Genomic DNA, 18,335 nt, shown 5'->3' on the forward strand with positions numbered 1-18,335 from the left:
TATACAATATTCATTGTATAGATATAACAATTTATTTTACTAATCTACTGGTGGACACTTAGGCTGTTCATAATTTTTTTTAACTATAAATAATCTAAAATAGTCTTGTGACTAAACCTTTTTGGTGAAAAAAGAATATTTTTTTAATCAGTTCCACAAGATAAGTAAGAAATGAAAAACATTTAATCCTAAAAATCCATCCACAGAAAATAAGCACATCATACATTCATTGTCCATAATAAAGGCAATAAGCTCAGAGGATTTTATAAGTGTAAGAAAAAAAACTGAGGTTATAGAGGTAAGCCTCACATCCTTTTCTCTACAAACCACACACACATTCCTTCCTTGAGAAATCAAATTCTCGCATTTTCAAAACATGTATTTCACAAGGAATTAGAAGAACTAAGGTTAATTTTTTTAAATATAAATGCAGTCTTTGCTTTGCATAGTTACAATATGCATAATTTCAAATACTACAGTTTAGTTAAATAACACAAGTCCCCCCAAAACACAGTTCAAATTTCAGTCAACACACCACATTAACTGTGAATAACTACACAAAGTACAAACTTCGCTGCTAGCCCTTCAGTCTACAAATCCCTATGGAAATAAAAGATGCACATCATGATCAGTGACCAATCGTGTCACCTCTTTCAAAGTCTGTCTGTAACTGACCACTGCACATCTGTTATTCAGTTCATACATAGAGAGCAAAGCTGTAGTAGTTGTGTGATAAATCAACGTGATATTTTATGAAAATGGATAATCGAAAGAAGGAACTTGCCAACAAAGATAAAAAATTTAGCAGAGAAACGAAAAGTGATAATGCTAAATTTGAACTGAACATAGACATTTAGAAGAAATACCTGACCATGGAAATACTGACATTGCTACCTTTTAAGAGACACTACATATGCACTTAGAGGAACTTAGTGAAAGGTAAATGAGGAAAGCAGTTGTGACAAAAAGGATGAGGTCCCAGAGGAAGCAACACTGGCAAAAAAAAAAACTTTTAAAGATCTCTCAGAGATACTTTCACAACATTGAAAGCACAAAAGAGAAAATACTGGAAGCCAATCCAAACTTAGAAAGGAATATGACAATTCACTAGAGCATAGAAAAGATGCCTACTCCCTATTTTAAGTTATGCAACAAGAAGGAAAGCTTGAAACTACTCTTAATATGTTTTATTTTTCCTATTTTATTTTTTATTGAGGTTATGATAGTTTACAACCTTGTGAAATTTCACTTTTACATTATTTGTCAGTCATATTATAGGTGCACCACTTCACCCTTTGTGCCCATTCCCCTTTTCCCCTGGTAACCACTAATGTGTTCTCTTTGTCCACATGTTTACCACTCTTGATAGGTTTTTTACACAAAGAAATAAAACAGTAATTTTGCTATTTTAAATTACAGTGTACTAAGTATTATTACTGAGCGTTTAAAGGAACATCTATAATGCACCATAACTTATATAGCACAACATCAGAATTTGCATTCTAAAACCAAACACATATATACACACCTATGAAGTGTATGAATAACACATACTAAATTATCTCTTGGTTAACACTGTTTTTCTATTTTAAATGCAGTAGAGCTGAGTACATTCTTTACATAAGGCCAGAGTTATGATCACCTTTATCTCATCAACTTTGGTAGAGGCAATCTAACAGAAAGCCTGCAGAAATAAGTCTAACATGCCAATCAGAGATGAGATGTTAATTCTAAACACAAAATAACAGCAGAAGGAAAGTGAAAAAAGAAAATACAAATTTTGACCTGTCATTTTTTATTTTTCCCACAAATCTTTAATTTCTAAACTAATTTGGAAAAACAGGATAATTCATATCTTCTAATATATGTAATCAAAAAACAGTAAATCAGAATATGCATTACATTTTCACTATCACTCATTTTACCCATTATCCTCTAATTTTTTTATTTTTTGAAAAGTAACAACTTCTAAAAGATGAAAAAAAATTAATTTCTTCCTTGGAGTACTCTACTGTAACTGCACTAAGCTACAGTATGTCAATTACAACCGTAATGTTTAACACGACAATAAAGCATTAATAATCAATTAAAACCATTCAGTTGAACAACATTCATAATCTGGAAAAAACTTCTGAGACTAACATAGCATATCAGCATTCAGTCTAGAATAAACGTTTTCTCCAATATATAAAGTTATAAAAAGCCACTACCAAGAGATAAAAACTTCTGGAAGAATTACTAGATTAATGGCTGACAACCTCTAATAAAAAAGCACAAGGAACACTGCTGTAACAAAATTCTGACATGCAAAGGACGACATCTGAGGGGTTACATAGCTAAAAAGAAACCTCTAACAGCCAGTATTTATCACCCCTTTAAACTCACGTATTAATCCACATATGCCCATTAAGATATAACTTTTGAGACTCTGCCTCCAGAAAGTTTAAAAAACACAGGCAAATCTTTCTTTAAAAGAGTGCCTGTTACAAAAATAAAAGATTTTAAAACATATATGTCATTTGCATCACTAAGTACCATCTTAACCATCAAATGTTCTCTATTCCAACAGCACATATAACATATAAGCCTTAGGCCTCTACAGCAACTGCGTTAACAAAGGTTAAATGTTAGAATTCATGAAGACACAAGGCACTTCTCATTATTAGAGAAGAGACTAACTGCTATCATTTGCGTACATGTTTGCAATAATAAAAGACAACATTTCTGATTTTCCTCAGTCAATATTCTGATTTTCCACCCTGGCTAGATTTGATAAAGTTGGCTCTCCTGTGCCTTCATTATAGCCAGCACTGGTTTTACGAATATTGTTTGCTTTTAATTTACCCACAGGCTGTGTGGATTATTTGGAAAATTATTTCCAAAAGATTCTCTTTATTTGATGAGGTCTTTCAGGTATAGGGAATAGAGTTCTTTCTGCTCTAGTTGTCTACAGCTGTGGAGTTGGTCAATTTTTCAGAGTTTTGTGGTTATATCCTCTGCACAATCTATAACATTATTTAAATTCAAAACTAAATATCTGACATAGTCAAAATTCAAAACTTTTGAGCATCAAGACACTCTCAAGAGCATGAAAAACACTCTACAGACAAGGAGAAAATATTGGCAAATCATCTATCTATAAGGGATTAATATCCAGAATATATAAAGAACTCCTACAACTCAACAACAAAAAGACAAACAATCCAATTCAAAAATAAACAAAGAAGATATAGTACAAATGACCAAGCACAGTAAAAGATGCTCAACATCACTAGCCATTAGGGAAATACAAATCAAAACTACAAAGAGATACCACTTTACATCCACTAGGGTGGCTAAAATAAGAAAGACAGATAACAACAAGTGTTGACAAGGATGTGGAAAAGCTATAACCCTTTTCCACTGCTGGTGGGAGTAGAAAATAGTGCACTCACTTTGGAAAACAGTTTGGCAGTTCCTCAAACTTCTGTTAAACATCAAGTTATCATATGACCAAGCAATTCCACTCCTAGATATATACTCAAAAGAAGTGAAAGCACACACTCAAACAGATCTTTGTACACCAATGTTCACAGCAGCATTATTCACAACAGCAAAAAGGTGGAGACAACCCAAATGCCCCAAAACAGATGAACGGATAAACAAAATATGGTATATACATATTATTCAGCCATAAAAAGGAATGAAATTCTGCTACATGTTACAACATGGATGAACCTTGAAAACATTATGCTGAGTGAAATAAGATAAATGAAAGGACAAATATTGTATAATTCCACTTATATGAGGTAGCTAGAATAGGTAAAGTCATAGACAGAAAGTAGAATAGCAGTTACCAAGGACTGGGAGGTGGAGAGAATAGGGAGTTAATGATTACAGAGCTTTTGTTTGGGATGATGAAGTTCTGGATATAGATATTGGTGATAGTTGCAAAACATTAAGAATATACTTAATGCCACTGAGTTATATATTTTTTAATGCTTCAAACAATAAATTTCCTATTCTGTACAGTTTACCACAGTAAAAATAAATTGGTGAAGCCAGAAAAAAAAATGTACATACCTGAGTTTGTGAAGATCAGACAAAGATTCGCAGGAAACATTTCAGAAGTCCCTAACCATGATACTAAGACATACAGTTGAAAATACAATACCGATTGTAAGGTTATATTCCTATTATAATCAGAAATCATAATTTAGTGCAATTTTTGCTCTCTCATAAAAAGTATAATATTAAGAAATATCGATAATATAGCTTTTAGAAAGAGTTTAACAGAAATGCAAACATCAAATTAGCTCTGGTAGAAGTTAAGGAGAATCGTTTTTTTTAACTATTAGGAGATAATTGTGAAGAACTTCATAAATGTGAAAACTCTGAAAAGCTGAAAAAATCCACTTGTAGTGGTTTCACTTGCATAGGGAAATATAAAAACATGTATTACTCCAAGTATAGAGAGACAGGATACTAAGACAAACAGAAAAGTCTACCCTTTTAGGTTAGCTTTATCCCTGCCAGAATCACAAGTCATTGGTGAGAAGCAGACAACTTGGGTACATTTTCAAATCCTCAAACTGACACAAATACATAAAATGAGCAAAAGTCTTCTAAATTCCACTGCAACTCACAATTGTCTACCTTTTAATAAATTCTTCTAACACATATAGACCTGCCAGGCAGTACAGTTCTCTCAGACCTGTAAGTGCAACCTTCAGTCACATTCCTATAAAGCTACAAGTTGGGAGCTTGAGATATGAGGCATATGTTATCTAAACATTCAGAAAAAAACATGGCAATGAAAGTTAAAAGGTATATTTTAAAAGATAACTAAATAAGAGACAACCATTGATTGCAAAAAGCAATACATCATTATCATATAAAAACACCAATAACTGTAACCATCTGGTTCTCTTGATCATCAAGCATATACTAAACACACCTACCTGTACTTAAAACAGTGCAGGGGCCGGCCCCGTGGCCAAGTAATTAAGTTCGCACACTTCACTTCGGCGGCCCAGGGTTTCACCACTTCAGATCCTGGGCGCAGACATGGCACTGCTCATCAAACCATGCTGAGGCAGCATCCCACATGCCACAACTAGAAGGACCCACAAGTGAAAATACACAACTACGTACCGGGGGGCTTTGGGAGAAAAAAGGAAAAGTAAAACAAAAAAATTTTTTTAAATCTTTAAAAAAAAAAAAAAAACAGTGCAAAGCGTATTTTTTTAAAAAAAGATTCCCGGGGCCTAGTGGTTAAGTTCATCACTCCACTTAGGCACCCCAGCTTCAGTTCCCAGGCACGGACCTACACCACTGGTCAGCAGCCACACTGTGGCAGCGACCCGTGTACAAAATAGAGGAAGACTGGCCACAGATGTTAGCTGAGGGCAAATCTTCCTCAAGCAAAAAAGATGAAGTTTGGCAATGGATGTTAGTGCAGAGCACATCTTTCTCAGCAAAAAAAAAAGATTCCTCCTTAAGAAACTTGCAATCTTGGGGCTGGCCCCATGGCTGAGTGGTTAAGTTCATACACTCTGCTTCGGCAGCCCAGCGTTTCGTCAGTTCAGATCCTGGGCACATATATGACACTGCTCATCAGGCCACTTTGGGATGGCATCCCACATGACACACTAGAAGGACCCACAACTAAAATATACAACTATGTACTGGGGGGATTCGGGGAGAAAAAGAAAAAAAAAAGAAACTTGCAATCTACCGGGGAGATTAAATTAATACACACAAAACAATACCATATGTATGTAAAAATATTCAAATACCAATGATAGAAATTAAGAGTCACAGGAATTTAAAGGAGATAAGTAAACACCAGATAGCTCAAGAACGGTCCAGAGAACAAGGTAAGGTTTAGGCAAAGCGTAAAAGTCTGGAAAGATGGGTAGAATCAAAAAAGAATTTCATAATCTCACCTCATCTTGCCTGTCCAGCACTTTGTAAGATATAAAATTATTAGAATAGATGAAGGCAGAGACAAAATCACTTCAGATAAGAGAAATCACAGAAATACGAAACGAGGAAAGCAAGCCAATGAGCCTATATTATACTTATTGTGGAGAAGAGGTTAAAATTTTTAAGTAGAAATCTGTATCAAATTATGTAAATTATATGAAAAAAGACGTTCCAAAAATTGCATGGAATTTTGACATAACTTTCTCATGCTTCCTATTCACATCAGTTAAGTATCTACTGTTTAAGAGAAATGTGATTGTCTCAGAACCAGTTAAACCAAGGTTCATCTACAGATGTGGGCACTCAAACTTAATCCAAGGTACTAATTATAACACAAAACTAGAAATCTACTAGTCTTTGCGTATAAGGTTGTGCTTCCTTTTTCCTTCATATTTTCTACTGAGTGCTGCACAGATTCAGATAATTTTAGTTTAGAGCCAGGAGACTTTCTTCTTAACCCAAATTTTAAATGTTTACATTCCTGAAACATTTAAATATTTGTATATAAGTCATAAACAACCATACTTCATCCTGTAAAAATACAATTTACCAGATTATTACTATTAGCTTTATTAATTGACTAAAGCTCTCTCCTTTATTCAAAGGGACTAAGTTGTCCCAATCATTCAGTCAACATTTTAAGAAGCCCTGCCAGGTAGGTACTTCTCGGCCCCAGACTTCTTATTCCCAAGGATTTCAGAACACACAAAGTAGAGGAGACAGCCAATTAAACTAGGAGCTGTATTGCAGTGGACTAGCTACTATAATAAAAGCGTGTTACAACAGAAAGGGAGAGAGGAAGTAGAAGCAACATCAGGGAAGGCTTCCAAAAGGACTTGATGGCTGGGCTTAGTTTTGATAGATGAGAATCTGATGAGGCAGATAGTACAGGGAGAAAGATGCATGTCAATTCATCGATGAGCATGACTGGCTTCCTGCCAGCCACTATGCCAGCTTCTGGAAATAAAATAACACACTGGTGGGCTGGCCCAGAGGCGTAGTGGTTAAGTTTACATGCTCCATTTTGGCAGCCCAGGGTTCGTGGGTTCAAATCCCAGGCACCAACCTACACACCACTCTTCAAGCCACACTGTGGCAGCGTCCCACATGCAACATGAAGATTAGCACAGATGTTAGCTCAGGGACAATCTTCCTCACCAAAAAACCAACATAAAATAAAGAGCACACTGGCTCTAATTTCAAGACAACAGTGATCTTTTCAGCAATTTGCTTCATAGAGAAAAGGCTTAAAATTTGGTCTTAAAAGTAAGCTCACGGGGCTGGCCCCGTAGCTGAGTGGTTAGGTTTGCACGCTCCGCTGCAGGCGGCCCAGTGTTTCGTTGGTTCAAATCCTGGGCACGGACACGGCACTGCTCATCAAACCATGCTGAGGCAGCGTCCCACATGCCACAACTAGAAGGACCCACAACGAAGAATATACAACTATGTACCGGGGGGCTTTGGGGAGAAAAGGGGAAAAAATAAAATCTTTAAAAGAAAAAAAAAGTTCACACCTCAATTTAAAAAAAGAGTTCACTATGCAAACACAAAACAAGTAAATATTGTATGATTTTACTTATACAATATTCAAAAATAGGCAAAACTAATCTATAGCGAGAGAACTCAGAACAGTGGTTACCTCTGTGGGGAGTATCAACTGGGAGGGGGCAGGAGGGAGCCTACTGGCGTGCCAGAAATGTTCTATACCTTGGTTTTGCATGGTAGTTACTGGGTACGTACATAAAATTTCATCAAGCTGCATAGTAAGATTTGTGCACTTTACTGTATGCAGGTAATAAAGGAGGGCATTCCAAGATCTAGGAAGTAGCATTTTCAAAGGCACAGACCAAAATCACAGAAACTACCAAGGTTTGCGCCACATTAAAATCACTGACTTCAAACCACAGATGTGGGTACCTTCCACTGAAGGGCACTTGAGTAAGACGACCAGATGTGTAACGGATTGGAGAGGTACAAGATACCTAGTCCACGGGGCAGATGAAGGCCTTTTCTAAGGCAATGATTTTTAAAGATGGAGAAGAAACAGAAGATAGTAAGACAGTAGTACCAAAAGGACACTGTGATTGATTAAATGTGAACAGAGGGAAAAGTCTTAACTGATGACCAAGTTTCTGGCTTGGATTCATGAATGAATCATAAAGACATGCAATATATAAGCAGATTCGTGGAAAAAGAAGTTGCATTTAGTTTTGGATTCTACTAACACAAAAAATATGCTCAACTCAAAATGGAACATTTTTCTCTGAGATGTTATTTACTGCCAAGTGCTCATTCAGTTGATATCCTATTTCTTTCATTATTTAAATATATTTGCTTGGCAATCTTCTGTCAACATCAATTTGAATCTCTATGGTACCAGTGATATGACAATATAAAATGCTTCCACGATTAGATAATTGCTCCTTACTACACCTCTAAGCGTATAAAGAATAAGCAATTTTTTGTCCTTCCATAATCAGCTGTAAAGAGGTATTCTCAAGGCAGCATCTCTGATCTATAAAACTCACAAAGTGAAAGATTTCATTTATGGATGCTTGCGTAAACTAAACAATCTCTAAACCAAATTTATTAATCAAACAACTGTTATAAACCCACCACAGCTTCCTACCACAGCTGCTCACCAACAGATTCCAAAACCAACTTTAAAGCAGAGCCAAAAATGACATAATGACATGTTTAATACAACTAACCATTTTTTAAAAGCAGAAGATACATTTAAATATAGATATAAAAATATGAGTTTTAAGCCTCAGGACACACACACAGACATGACCCCACCCTCATGGAGTTTTACAGTCTAATGGTACATTATCAGGAAAACTGCATTCCAGGGCAATGTCCTCCTCCTACTCCAGTCTCTAACTGACCACTGCAATGAATCTACCCTGAGACTTAAATTAGGACCTACACGATAAGAGATCAAGTATAAGGATTACCAAAAATGAACTTCAGAATAATTACGTGGTAAAAATATAGAGCCTCTTAGGCACTTGGAAAAACAAAAAAAACACAGATGATTAGTGTGATGGATTGAAGTTTGTCTTCCAAAAACATATGCTGAAGTCCTAAGCCTGGTACCTGTGAAGGTGACCTTATCTGGAAATAGAGTTTTGCAGGTACAATCAAGATGAGGTCATTAGGGTGGGCCCAAATCCAATATGACTGGTGTCCTTATGAGAAGAGGAAAATGCCATGTGGAGACAGAGACAGATCAGGAGGACACCATGTGATGACAATGCTGATGCAGCTACAACCCAAGGAACGCCAAGGTTTGATGGTCACCACCAGAAGCTGGGAAGAGGCAAGGAAAGAGGCTAACACCTTGATTTTTGGACTTCTGGCCTTTAGAAATGTGAGACAATAACTGTCGATTGTCTTAAGCCACCCAGTTTGTGCTAATTTGTTATGGCAACTCTAGGAAACGAATACAACTAGTTACACCAAAATAAATTCTATGAAAACATGGAAAAAAAAATAGAGAGCCTCTTGTAAACTAAAGAGTAGAAGGAAAGAGTAGAGATAAAAGAATTATTTTAAAGAAAGCACCAGTTCAAGAGTGAAGGTCTCAAAACTACTTCCCACGTACCTTTTTTCAGGAATCTACCAGAGAATGAGCTCCACCAAGATGGAAGAGCGAGTCAAGAAAGAGGAAACAAGGAATACAGAAAACAGGGATCCAACACAGGACAGCAAAGGGAATCTCCAGGATAATATGAAGAAATACCCCAGGATGGCAGCTATGCTTTGAGCAACAAGGGCAACTGAAGCAGGCCAGAAGGCTCCAGGAAGTTTTTTCCAATATAATGAACTGAGTGAATATCTGATATATAGGAACATATGGAGTAGATTTAACAATTGGTAGGAACTTTGGGGGTTGAATTACAGTAACTAGAAACCTAAGCAAATAAAATAAAAGGCAATTATTAAAGGAAATATTTAGGACCAAATCAAGTGTAAAGGAAAATAATCCTAGTATATTACATGACTTAGCTGCGAACAGCAGTTAAAAAGGCCTAATTACATAAACACTGAACAGTGATCTAACCAAAATTACAATATGCCAAGATGAGGAAATGGAAGGATAGGAAGAGCACATTTATGTGGGGACCGGTAGCAGTGTAACAAAGAGCTAAATCCTCATCTTTAATAGTGGGAAACCAATAAATACTCCTTAAATGGGGGGTGGGGGGGAGTAGCAATATAAGCATATTATTTTGAGATATAAAGGTAAAGACCAAATTAAAAAATTCAAAGTGTTAAAAGTATTGGCCAATGGGTAGAGGAAAACTGGTGAGGGAGGGAGGATAAATAGTACTATTGTTTTCATAACCGCCCTGTAAAACCATGTGATTCTAAATTATGTGCATATATCACTATGATAAACATTAAAACTAAAAGACTAGGAAGAGAAGGGGGAAAAAAGCATTAGCCATGGAGAAAAAGAATCTTAGACCAAAAAGAAAAATGAGAAGCAGCTAAAGATTTTCATAAAAATTAGTTTAAAATCACCTGGATTATTTAGAACCAGTGAGAGAACTCTATGTTGATATGGATTTTATTCTCAGTTTCCAAAGTACCTCTGTACAACACTTTAAGCAAATGAGTTTCCAACACTAACCTCACATTTGGCAGTTGGATGATACTGGTCATCATGGACATTGTATAAAAATAAATAATTTCATGAGCAAAATTATTAAATGTTATATATTACCAAAAGACATTCTCAAATGTTCACAAGCATAATACTACTGCCATACTACTCTCTCAATGACTACTCAGGAATTTACACTGGTATCACTACTCAGGAATTTACACTGGTATTTGACTAAACACACAAAATTACATATCACATTTAACGCTCTTACATTTTTAACCATCATTTCAAACATTTAGCACAAATTTTTTCAAACTTGATGAAAGGAAAAGAAATTTTGAGATGGATACATGGCTTAGTATACTTATTCCCTGTCAGCACTCCAATCTTTACCCCCCAACCTTACAACACTATGCAAGTTCTCCAAGTCTTCTCTCCATCATTTATACATTTATATGTTCACCCAACCATCCTATATTTACTGAGTACTTAAAATACACCAAGCTCTGCACCTACCCTAGCACTGATGATTCAGCATCATGCCTGACAATAAACATAATAATTACATACTATGATAAAGACTATAAATGATCTACACAGAATAGTGCAATAGTGACAGAAGACCACAACATATAAGGTAATAAAAGAAGGCCTCGCTGAGGCCATCAGAGCTGGGACTTCAGGTATGAAGAATGAGCCACACATGTGAAAATTTGTAAATAGCCTTTCCAGGCCAAGAGGAAAACAGGCTGAGAGGAAAGGAATGGCAGGATCTGATTTGGATTTTAAGATCACACTGACTGCTGTGTGAAACTAGGAAAGCACTGCACGGTATCTTAGCAAGAGATGATGGCAGCTGGGACTAGAGTAGTGGCAGTGAAGATGAACACAAGTTAATAGACTGGAATGGACACCAAACTAAGAGGACTGGGTAAAAGACTCAAACTGGGGATTAAAGGATAGGTGAGATGGCAAAAGAAAGGGAGGAACTGAGGATGTCGCTAGATTTTTCGCTTTAGCAACTGGGTTGGAATAGTGGTGCTATTTACTGACATGGGAAAGACTACAGACAGCCTACCTTGATAGAAGGGTCATTTTCATAATGGAATCTTTCTAAACTCTTTCACAAGTCATTAGGAAAAGGCAAGAGACCATAGCACAAACCTTATAAGGCTTTTTCTGCAAGGGGTAAGATGCTGAGACAATCTAACTTCTTTATAGAAATGAAAGAGAACTTGGAGAACTTCCTCTGTAAAACCTCATTTTACATAGCTTTGCTTTTAATGCAGTCCAGTATCAAGGACTCCTAAAACTACGTTATAGCAAGGTTTCAAAATACCAATTTTCCTGAACCCTGTTCACAAGATAGTGATAAACTTGGGATTTCACTAAAATAAAGAGAGTCTTTTGTTAATGAATATTAAATCCCCAATAAAGAGCCGTATAAAGGGAAGGCCTTCATCTTTGAACAGACAGATCTTCTGACAGACAGGTCTCTGACTCTAACAGTAAATACCAAAAAGTCAGTTTTATCAGGCTTTTGTGTCAGTAATTAACTATCTACTTCTGACCTCCAAGAGTTCTTTGTTATTAGATGAGAGGAACAAGAGAAGTGGCATGTAGAATGAGGTGGAGTGGCTGAATTTAAACACAAATATCATGAAGCCCAAAACGGAAACGCAGAAACATAAACAAGCCCTGAAAAGAGAAGCCAAGCTTCTTGGATACAACTGTATGCAAAGAACTGTCAGTGCCATCCATCTTAGTCTCGTCAGTACCACTAACAAATCACCAACTTTTAATTCATAAATGAAGTCTCTCCACCCCTGCAGCTGTTTAACATTAAAATTTCTAATCCAAACTCAGGATTTCTCTGTAGTACTCCAAAAACAGACTTTCTACAATCACAGCAAGAATAATAATCACTTCCCTAACTTTTCCTGTGACCTATCAGATAATCAAGTGCCAAAAATCTTCCCTTTCTCCTGAGAAAACACCTGGCTATGGTTGGTCGCCACATTACTAACTCCAGATTACTTATACATCTTTCTGGAAGGCAACCCTGAATGCTGTCACTGTGAAGTCTCACTAACCAAGCACAAAGACAAACAATGAACAAGAAAAAACAAACAACAGCTGTCCAGTTTGGTAAATGGGGAGGCCATTAACCATCAAGTGATGTCACCTCATTCTGTTCATCTCCCCAAATCCAGGGTTCATTGGTATATCTCCTCTTTGTCACTGATACTCCATATGGAGTATCAAATTGGAGATTATGAAGAACGGCACCTTCGTAGCTACTCAGATGACTACATATAAGGAGACTAATTTAAAACTGCCCCAATTTTTCTCCTTTACATATAATAACAGCTGCTATGTATACTTGCGAAAAGGCTTAACCAAAGCTCCAATTCCACACTAATGCTAGAGAGTTCACTGGTGAATTTAACAAACTCAGATGAAGGCAAATAAGTGCTGTAATAAGAGAGAACAGTGCATCCCAGAAGGTGCTAACTGCGAAATTCAACTTTCATTTATACAATGATACAGTATGCTAAACCAGCTAACATCACATCATAGGTAGTATAATTCTAATGGAATTTTAATATTAATACTATGACACTTGGTGAATAAAATCTTGGTTGGGGAGGCAACGTTTTAGAGCTTATTAGAGTTGGTGGATAAGCAAAACGAAAAGTACTGGAATCTTCAACTATTACATGCTTAATTATTCCACTAGCAAACACAACAATCTTTAAGTGACTCAGAAACTAACTTCTTTAACATACAATTATTGAGCACATACTATGAAATGAGTATGGTACTAGAACACTTTCAGGCCACCAAATACACCCCCACACACACTGCATTCCCAGAACACTTCCTACTTTAGCACTGGAGCATTTAATACACTATCTGTTAATCATTTATAAATTGTATACATATACACTATTTTTTGAAAATACGTACATTATCAAACATACACAAAATAGAACTTTAAATTGAAGTTCTAAAATTTTATTGCCACCCCTCATGGACAGTCTCACACACACCTTGAGGTATATACACTTCAGTGGAGATCTCTGACCCAGGCTATATGCTCCTACAGAGAGCGTCTCAGTCATCTTTGTTTTTTCAGTGCCTAAATCATAGCCAGCACTCAGTAAAAATTTGCTAAATGAATGAGCAGAGGAACACACAAAAACGTGAATCCACAATATAACTTTTTGAGATGCTATAGTTCATCATACAGCTTAGTCCAATATAAGCGCCAAATTCTACTTAAAGAAAAGGATTAGAAAAAATTCATCCACTGTATTTTATTACTACAATTTAAAAGCTAACAACAATTTCAATTCAGCCACTTCTTGAAGAAAAAAAAAAAAGCCTTACAATCCTCCATTTCCAGAATGATGAAAGAAAGGAGAGAGGGAAGAGCAAGAAGAATTCAAGAGCCGGAGGGGCTGGCCCCGTGGCCAAGCAGTTAAGTTCACACACTCCGCTGCAGGTGGCCCAGTGTTTCGTTGGTTCGAATCCTGGGCGCGGACATGACACTGCTCATCAAACCACGCTGAGGCAGCGTCCCACATGCCACAACTAGAAGGATCCACAACAAAGAATATACAACTATGTACCGGGGGGCTTTGGGGAGAAAAGGGGAAAAAATAAAATCTTTAAAAAAAAAAAAAGAACCGGAGAAGATTCTTAAGATTTCTTGGAGTTCTGAAATGCTCTAAACTGCAACTCATCTTTCATTCAATGATTTCTTAACGCTACGTTCCAAGCATTTAGCATACATTTTTAGGAATACACAAGCCACAAACTTAGATGTAAACTTAGAAGTAAAGGGATGAAGAACATAGCTGCTCAAATTCTCAGCACCCATTAAGTACTGTAGGTATATTTTAGAAAATACATGCAATCTAAACCAGAGTCAACCCTTCAAGTGAAGATTTGTGTTCTATTTAAGATATTTAAGACAGACAGATAGTGGCCAAAAATAAAAGCTATTACTAATACATCTCCCTTAAAAAAAATGTTAAGGTATACTTTCAGAAAACTACTAATGTTTATATAAGTGATATGTACAGTCTAGCTAAAATAGTATGCAAAACCAATCTTCCTACTTTCTAGAGCTTCTGGAATGTAAATGAGAAGTCACTAGACTGCCCTTTCACTCAGGTCTAGTGTTATCTGTTACTAACATAACACTCCATTTCCAAGGCGCCATTTTACAAGATAAGATGCCTGCAATTCCATGTTTGTATGTGGCAATGTATACTTGACTATCTTTTTAATGCTATCCAATTATGGTTAGGCATTATTTAGTGCTCAATAATTTTAAGTAAAGCCAAGGGTGTAGGTATTTCAGTACCTACTTTTTGCTTTTTATTTGTACTGTGATTCATGTAACACACATTGTCTATTTGTCCAATTTTCCCTCCTGCCTCTATTCACCTTATATAATATAAACAAGTAGGTAAGACTAATGGATGGAGGTTTTTAGTACCTACTTAGATTATTTAAACTCCCTCAAAAAAGTTCTCAAACCATTTTTTAGCTCTATCAAAAGCTTTATAAATTCTTTCTATAACCTTACTAACAGAAATTCTATATTAAAGTCTGACATTTACTAGAGTAAATAGAACCAATATTCAAAAGAATTACCCACTTAAAAAAAAAAGCTCCTGGTTTACATTTGGAGATCCTATTTTATTAACACATTTCTCTCTTTTGCTTTAATTTTCCTCTGCAGCAAAACTGATAAAACATAAATTCATTCAAACAACAATTAAATAAAGTTTTAACAAGAATTTTGCTACCTCTTCAAATATATGTTTTAAAATTCAACAGGCAGGAACCAGCCTGGTAGCGCAGCAGTTAAATTTGTATGTTCTGCTTTGGCAGCCCAGGGCTCGCTGGTTCAGATCCCAAGTGCAGACCTACACACCGCTTGTGAAGCCACACTGTGGCTGCATCCCACATATAAAACAGAGGAAGATGGGCACGGATGTTACCACAGGCCCAATCTTCCTCCAAAAAAAAATTCAACAGTCAGAACTTCATAACAAATTGAACAAAGACCTTCAGTCAGATCAGTTTAAGATGTACCAACTATTAATTTCACTTATATTTAGAAAGGTTCAATCTTAGTTTGATATGAAAGCAAGCAGCCTAGAGGTGGATAAAAGTTTAATTTTAGAATTCCTTAGTGCCTGCAGCATCAGCCTCAAACTTAAGAAACTAAACGCTTCTGAACCTTGAAGCTGTAAATCAGTTTGACTGATGTCTTCTTTCATGCCATGTAAGCCATTGCCTAATTGAGGCCAGACCTGTCAGGCTCAACAGCATCCCGGAAATGACTAGCCTACTAGAGCTGGAAACACATCAAGAATTTGGAATATTTCTCATATTGAGGAAAAGAGAAAAGTTCAAGGGATATGTCCATAATAATCATTAGATTGTTCCACGGGAAAGACATAAAAAGCGTATTTGTGTTATTCTGGTCAGTCCACAATACATCTAAATTCTGTATCTATTTTCAGGTGATGGCCCACTGAACTTATTCCCTTTCTTACTACATAGGAACAAGAGTTCCCTACTAAATTTTCATTTTGAATACCTTTGAATCTAATTTTTATTTTATATCCTTAGCTACTAAAACCCTTACCTGGAGCATGGCTAATTTCTTTACTTAGAAACCTGTGAACAACAATGCCTGGCACCTAACCCGCTTAACGTTTTTCACTTCTTACCCAGAAAACCCATTAAATGTCGAAAAGAACTACAAGCACACATAGATACACACACACGCTCAAATCCCAGTCATGAAAAATTAAGTCACATTCTGGCCATAAACTGTGCAACAGCCACTTCCAGTTAGCGTGTGCTTTAGCGATCACGGTCAGCGGTATCAGACTCGGTGGTAGGGGGTTGGGGCCGTTAACAACACACTGCATCAGAGCCAATAAGCAGCAGGCTAGGACTGGCAGCAGGGCCGGTCTCTAAAGGCAGCTATAACACAATATCAGAATGCTGGGTTTCCGAATGCCATTTTATAGGGAGAGAGCGGGTGAGAACTGGGGATCAAGTGCAATAACAGGCTCTGGGCAACGTCTGAGGAGATGAAACCTAAGACAAGGTCTTGTGGCAACACCAGTTGTCCAGTCTCATCTCACCTCAAACACAACTTATTTTCAGGTCGTTCTGATCAAAGTCAGTCGCTCAAAGGGTGAGGTGGTGGCAGGAGTGGGTGGTGATGGGGAGGGGGGAGACTGGCAAAGGCCCTCGGAAAAGGCAGACTCCACAATTGGAAGGGGCTTCTACCAGCAAAGAGGGCTTTGCAGCCGCCTCCCCTGGCCCCTCCAGTCAAGGCTGTTAGGTACGAGGGTAGGATGTTGTTGGTTTTTAGGAAGGAGTGGTATGCGAAAATGGCAGTAAAGGATGAGGGGGGCTGGAAGCGCCGGTGCCACCCAAGAAAAGGGGGAGAGGGGGACTTCCCTGGACACATCCAGGATAACAACGCCACCAGAAAGCACGGGCATTGCCCTGCCAGCGCCAGATACCCTGTCTCTGGGCAAGCTTCGCCCCCTTCCAGACGCTCCCGACTCCCAAACACTGCTCCCCCCCACCCGACCCTTCCCCCCCATAATATTCCCCATCGCCGGCCTCCTTTCCCTTCCGCCTCAGGCGCCCCACGCCCTCAGCACCCCCTCCCCTCCCCTCCCCTTCCCCGTCACCCACCCTCTGGGCAGCCCGTCGGGGCCTCCCCAGCAGCTCGCCCAGACCCCTCCCCCCTCACCTCTCCTCAGCGCCTCCTCGTAGCTGAGGAATCCGATCCGTGACTCCTTGGCGCCCATGCTCCCCTCATCCCCTCGGCCGGGGGTCGGAGCCTGATCTCGCCCCTGCCCCCCTCCCGCCTTCTCTTCGGCGTCCCTGGGTGACGGTGTCGGCGTCCCCAGGCCCCCTCCCCCCCACACTAACAAGTGCGGCTTTTGCCCCGGCGGCTCCTCCCGGCCGCCGCCACCGCCTCCATGCCGAGTCACGTGACCGCTCCCACCCCGCCCCCTTCCCCTCCCTCTTACTCCGCCCTTCTCCTCTCTCCTCTCCTCCCTTCCCTTCTCTCCGCACGCCCTCTTCCTCTCCCCCCTCCCCCCTCCCGCCAGCCCCGCCGAGGGTCACCTGACCCAAGGCCGGGGATTGTTCCGGGTAATGGCAGCCAGGGGCCACACACTCCACCCCGCCCCACGTTAACCGCGCGCAGGGGCGTAGGGGAGGGGTCGGACCCTGCGCGTCAGCAGCAGTCCCACCTTCCCGCCAATCCGAAGCCGCGAGGGCCGGCCGCCTCCGCCCGCGCGAGGGGCGGCGACTTCCGGGGCTCTTGAGGCCGCCCCTCCCGCCCACACGTCCTGGCGCCCGGTGGGCGGGGCCCGGGCAGTTGACGGTTGGTCTGGCCATGGCCGTGACGTGTGTGGGAGGCCAGCGGGGTCTTGGGGAAGTGGGGTCTGAGGGGTGCGGTTCGCGAGAGAAAGGAGGGAGCGGGCGGGCGAGGGACTGCTCATGTTAAAGGAAATTCTTGACTGAGAGGGAGTTGTGAAAGGAAAGGAGAGTCAAGGGTTTCCTGTGACGAAAGAATTCTTAATCCTAGAGGGGAGATCCCTAAGGAAAGGGAACCTTGTGAGAAAGTTCAGGGTCGTCTTTTCGCGTCATCCCGTCCCCCAACGCAGCTGACTCTGGATTTCCTTCCCCGGCC

At 39.0% G+C, this 18,335-nt stretch overlaps 1 protein-coding gene across 1 annotated transcript in view; it reads right to left on the reverse strand.

Annotated features, from left to right (window-relative positions):
• USP32 (ubiquitin specific peptidase 32) overlaps positions 1–17,744 on the reverse strand; it is a 202,820-nt gene extending 185,076 nt beyond the window's left edge. Inside the window, exon 1 of the mRNA XM_044744462.2 lies at positions 17,385–17,744. Within this exon, the coding sequence (XP_044600397.2) occupies positions 17,385–17,442 (58 nt within the window). The 5' untranslated portion in view covers positions 17,443–17,744. The remainder of the gene's footprint in view (positions 1–17,384) is intronic.
• Between the last annotated feature and the right edge of the window lie 591 nt (positions 17,745–18,335).

This window comes from Equus asinus, chromosome 13 (assembly GCF_041296235.1).
Source record: "Equus asinus isolate D_3611 breed Donkey chromosome 13, EquAss-T2T_v2, whole genome shotgun sequence".
Taxonomy (NCBI): domain Eukaryota; kingdom Metazoa; phylum Chordata; class Mammalia; order Perissodactyla; family Equidae; genus Equus; species Equus asinus.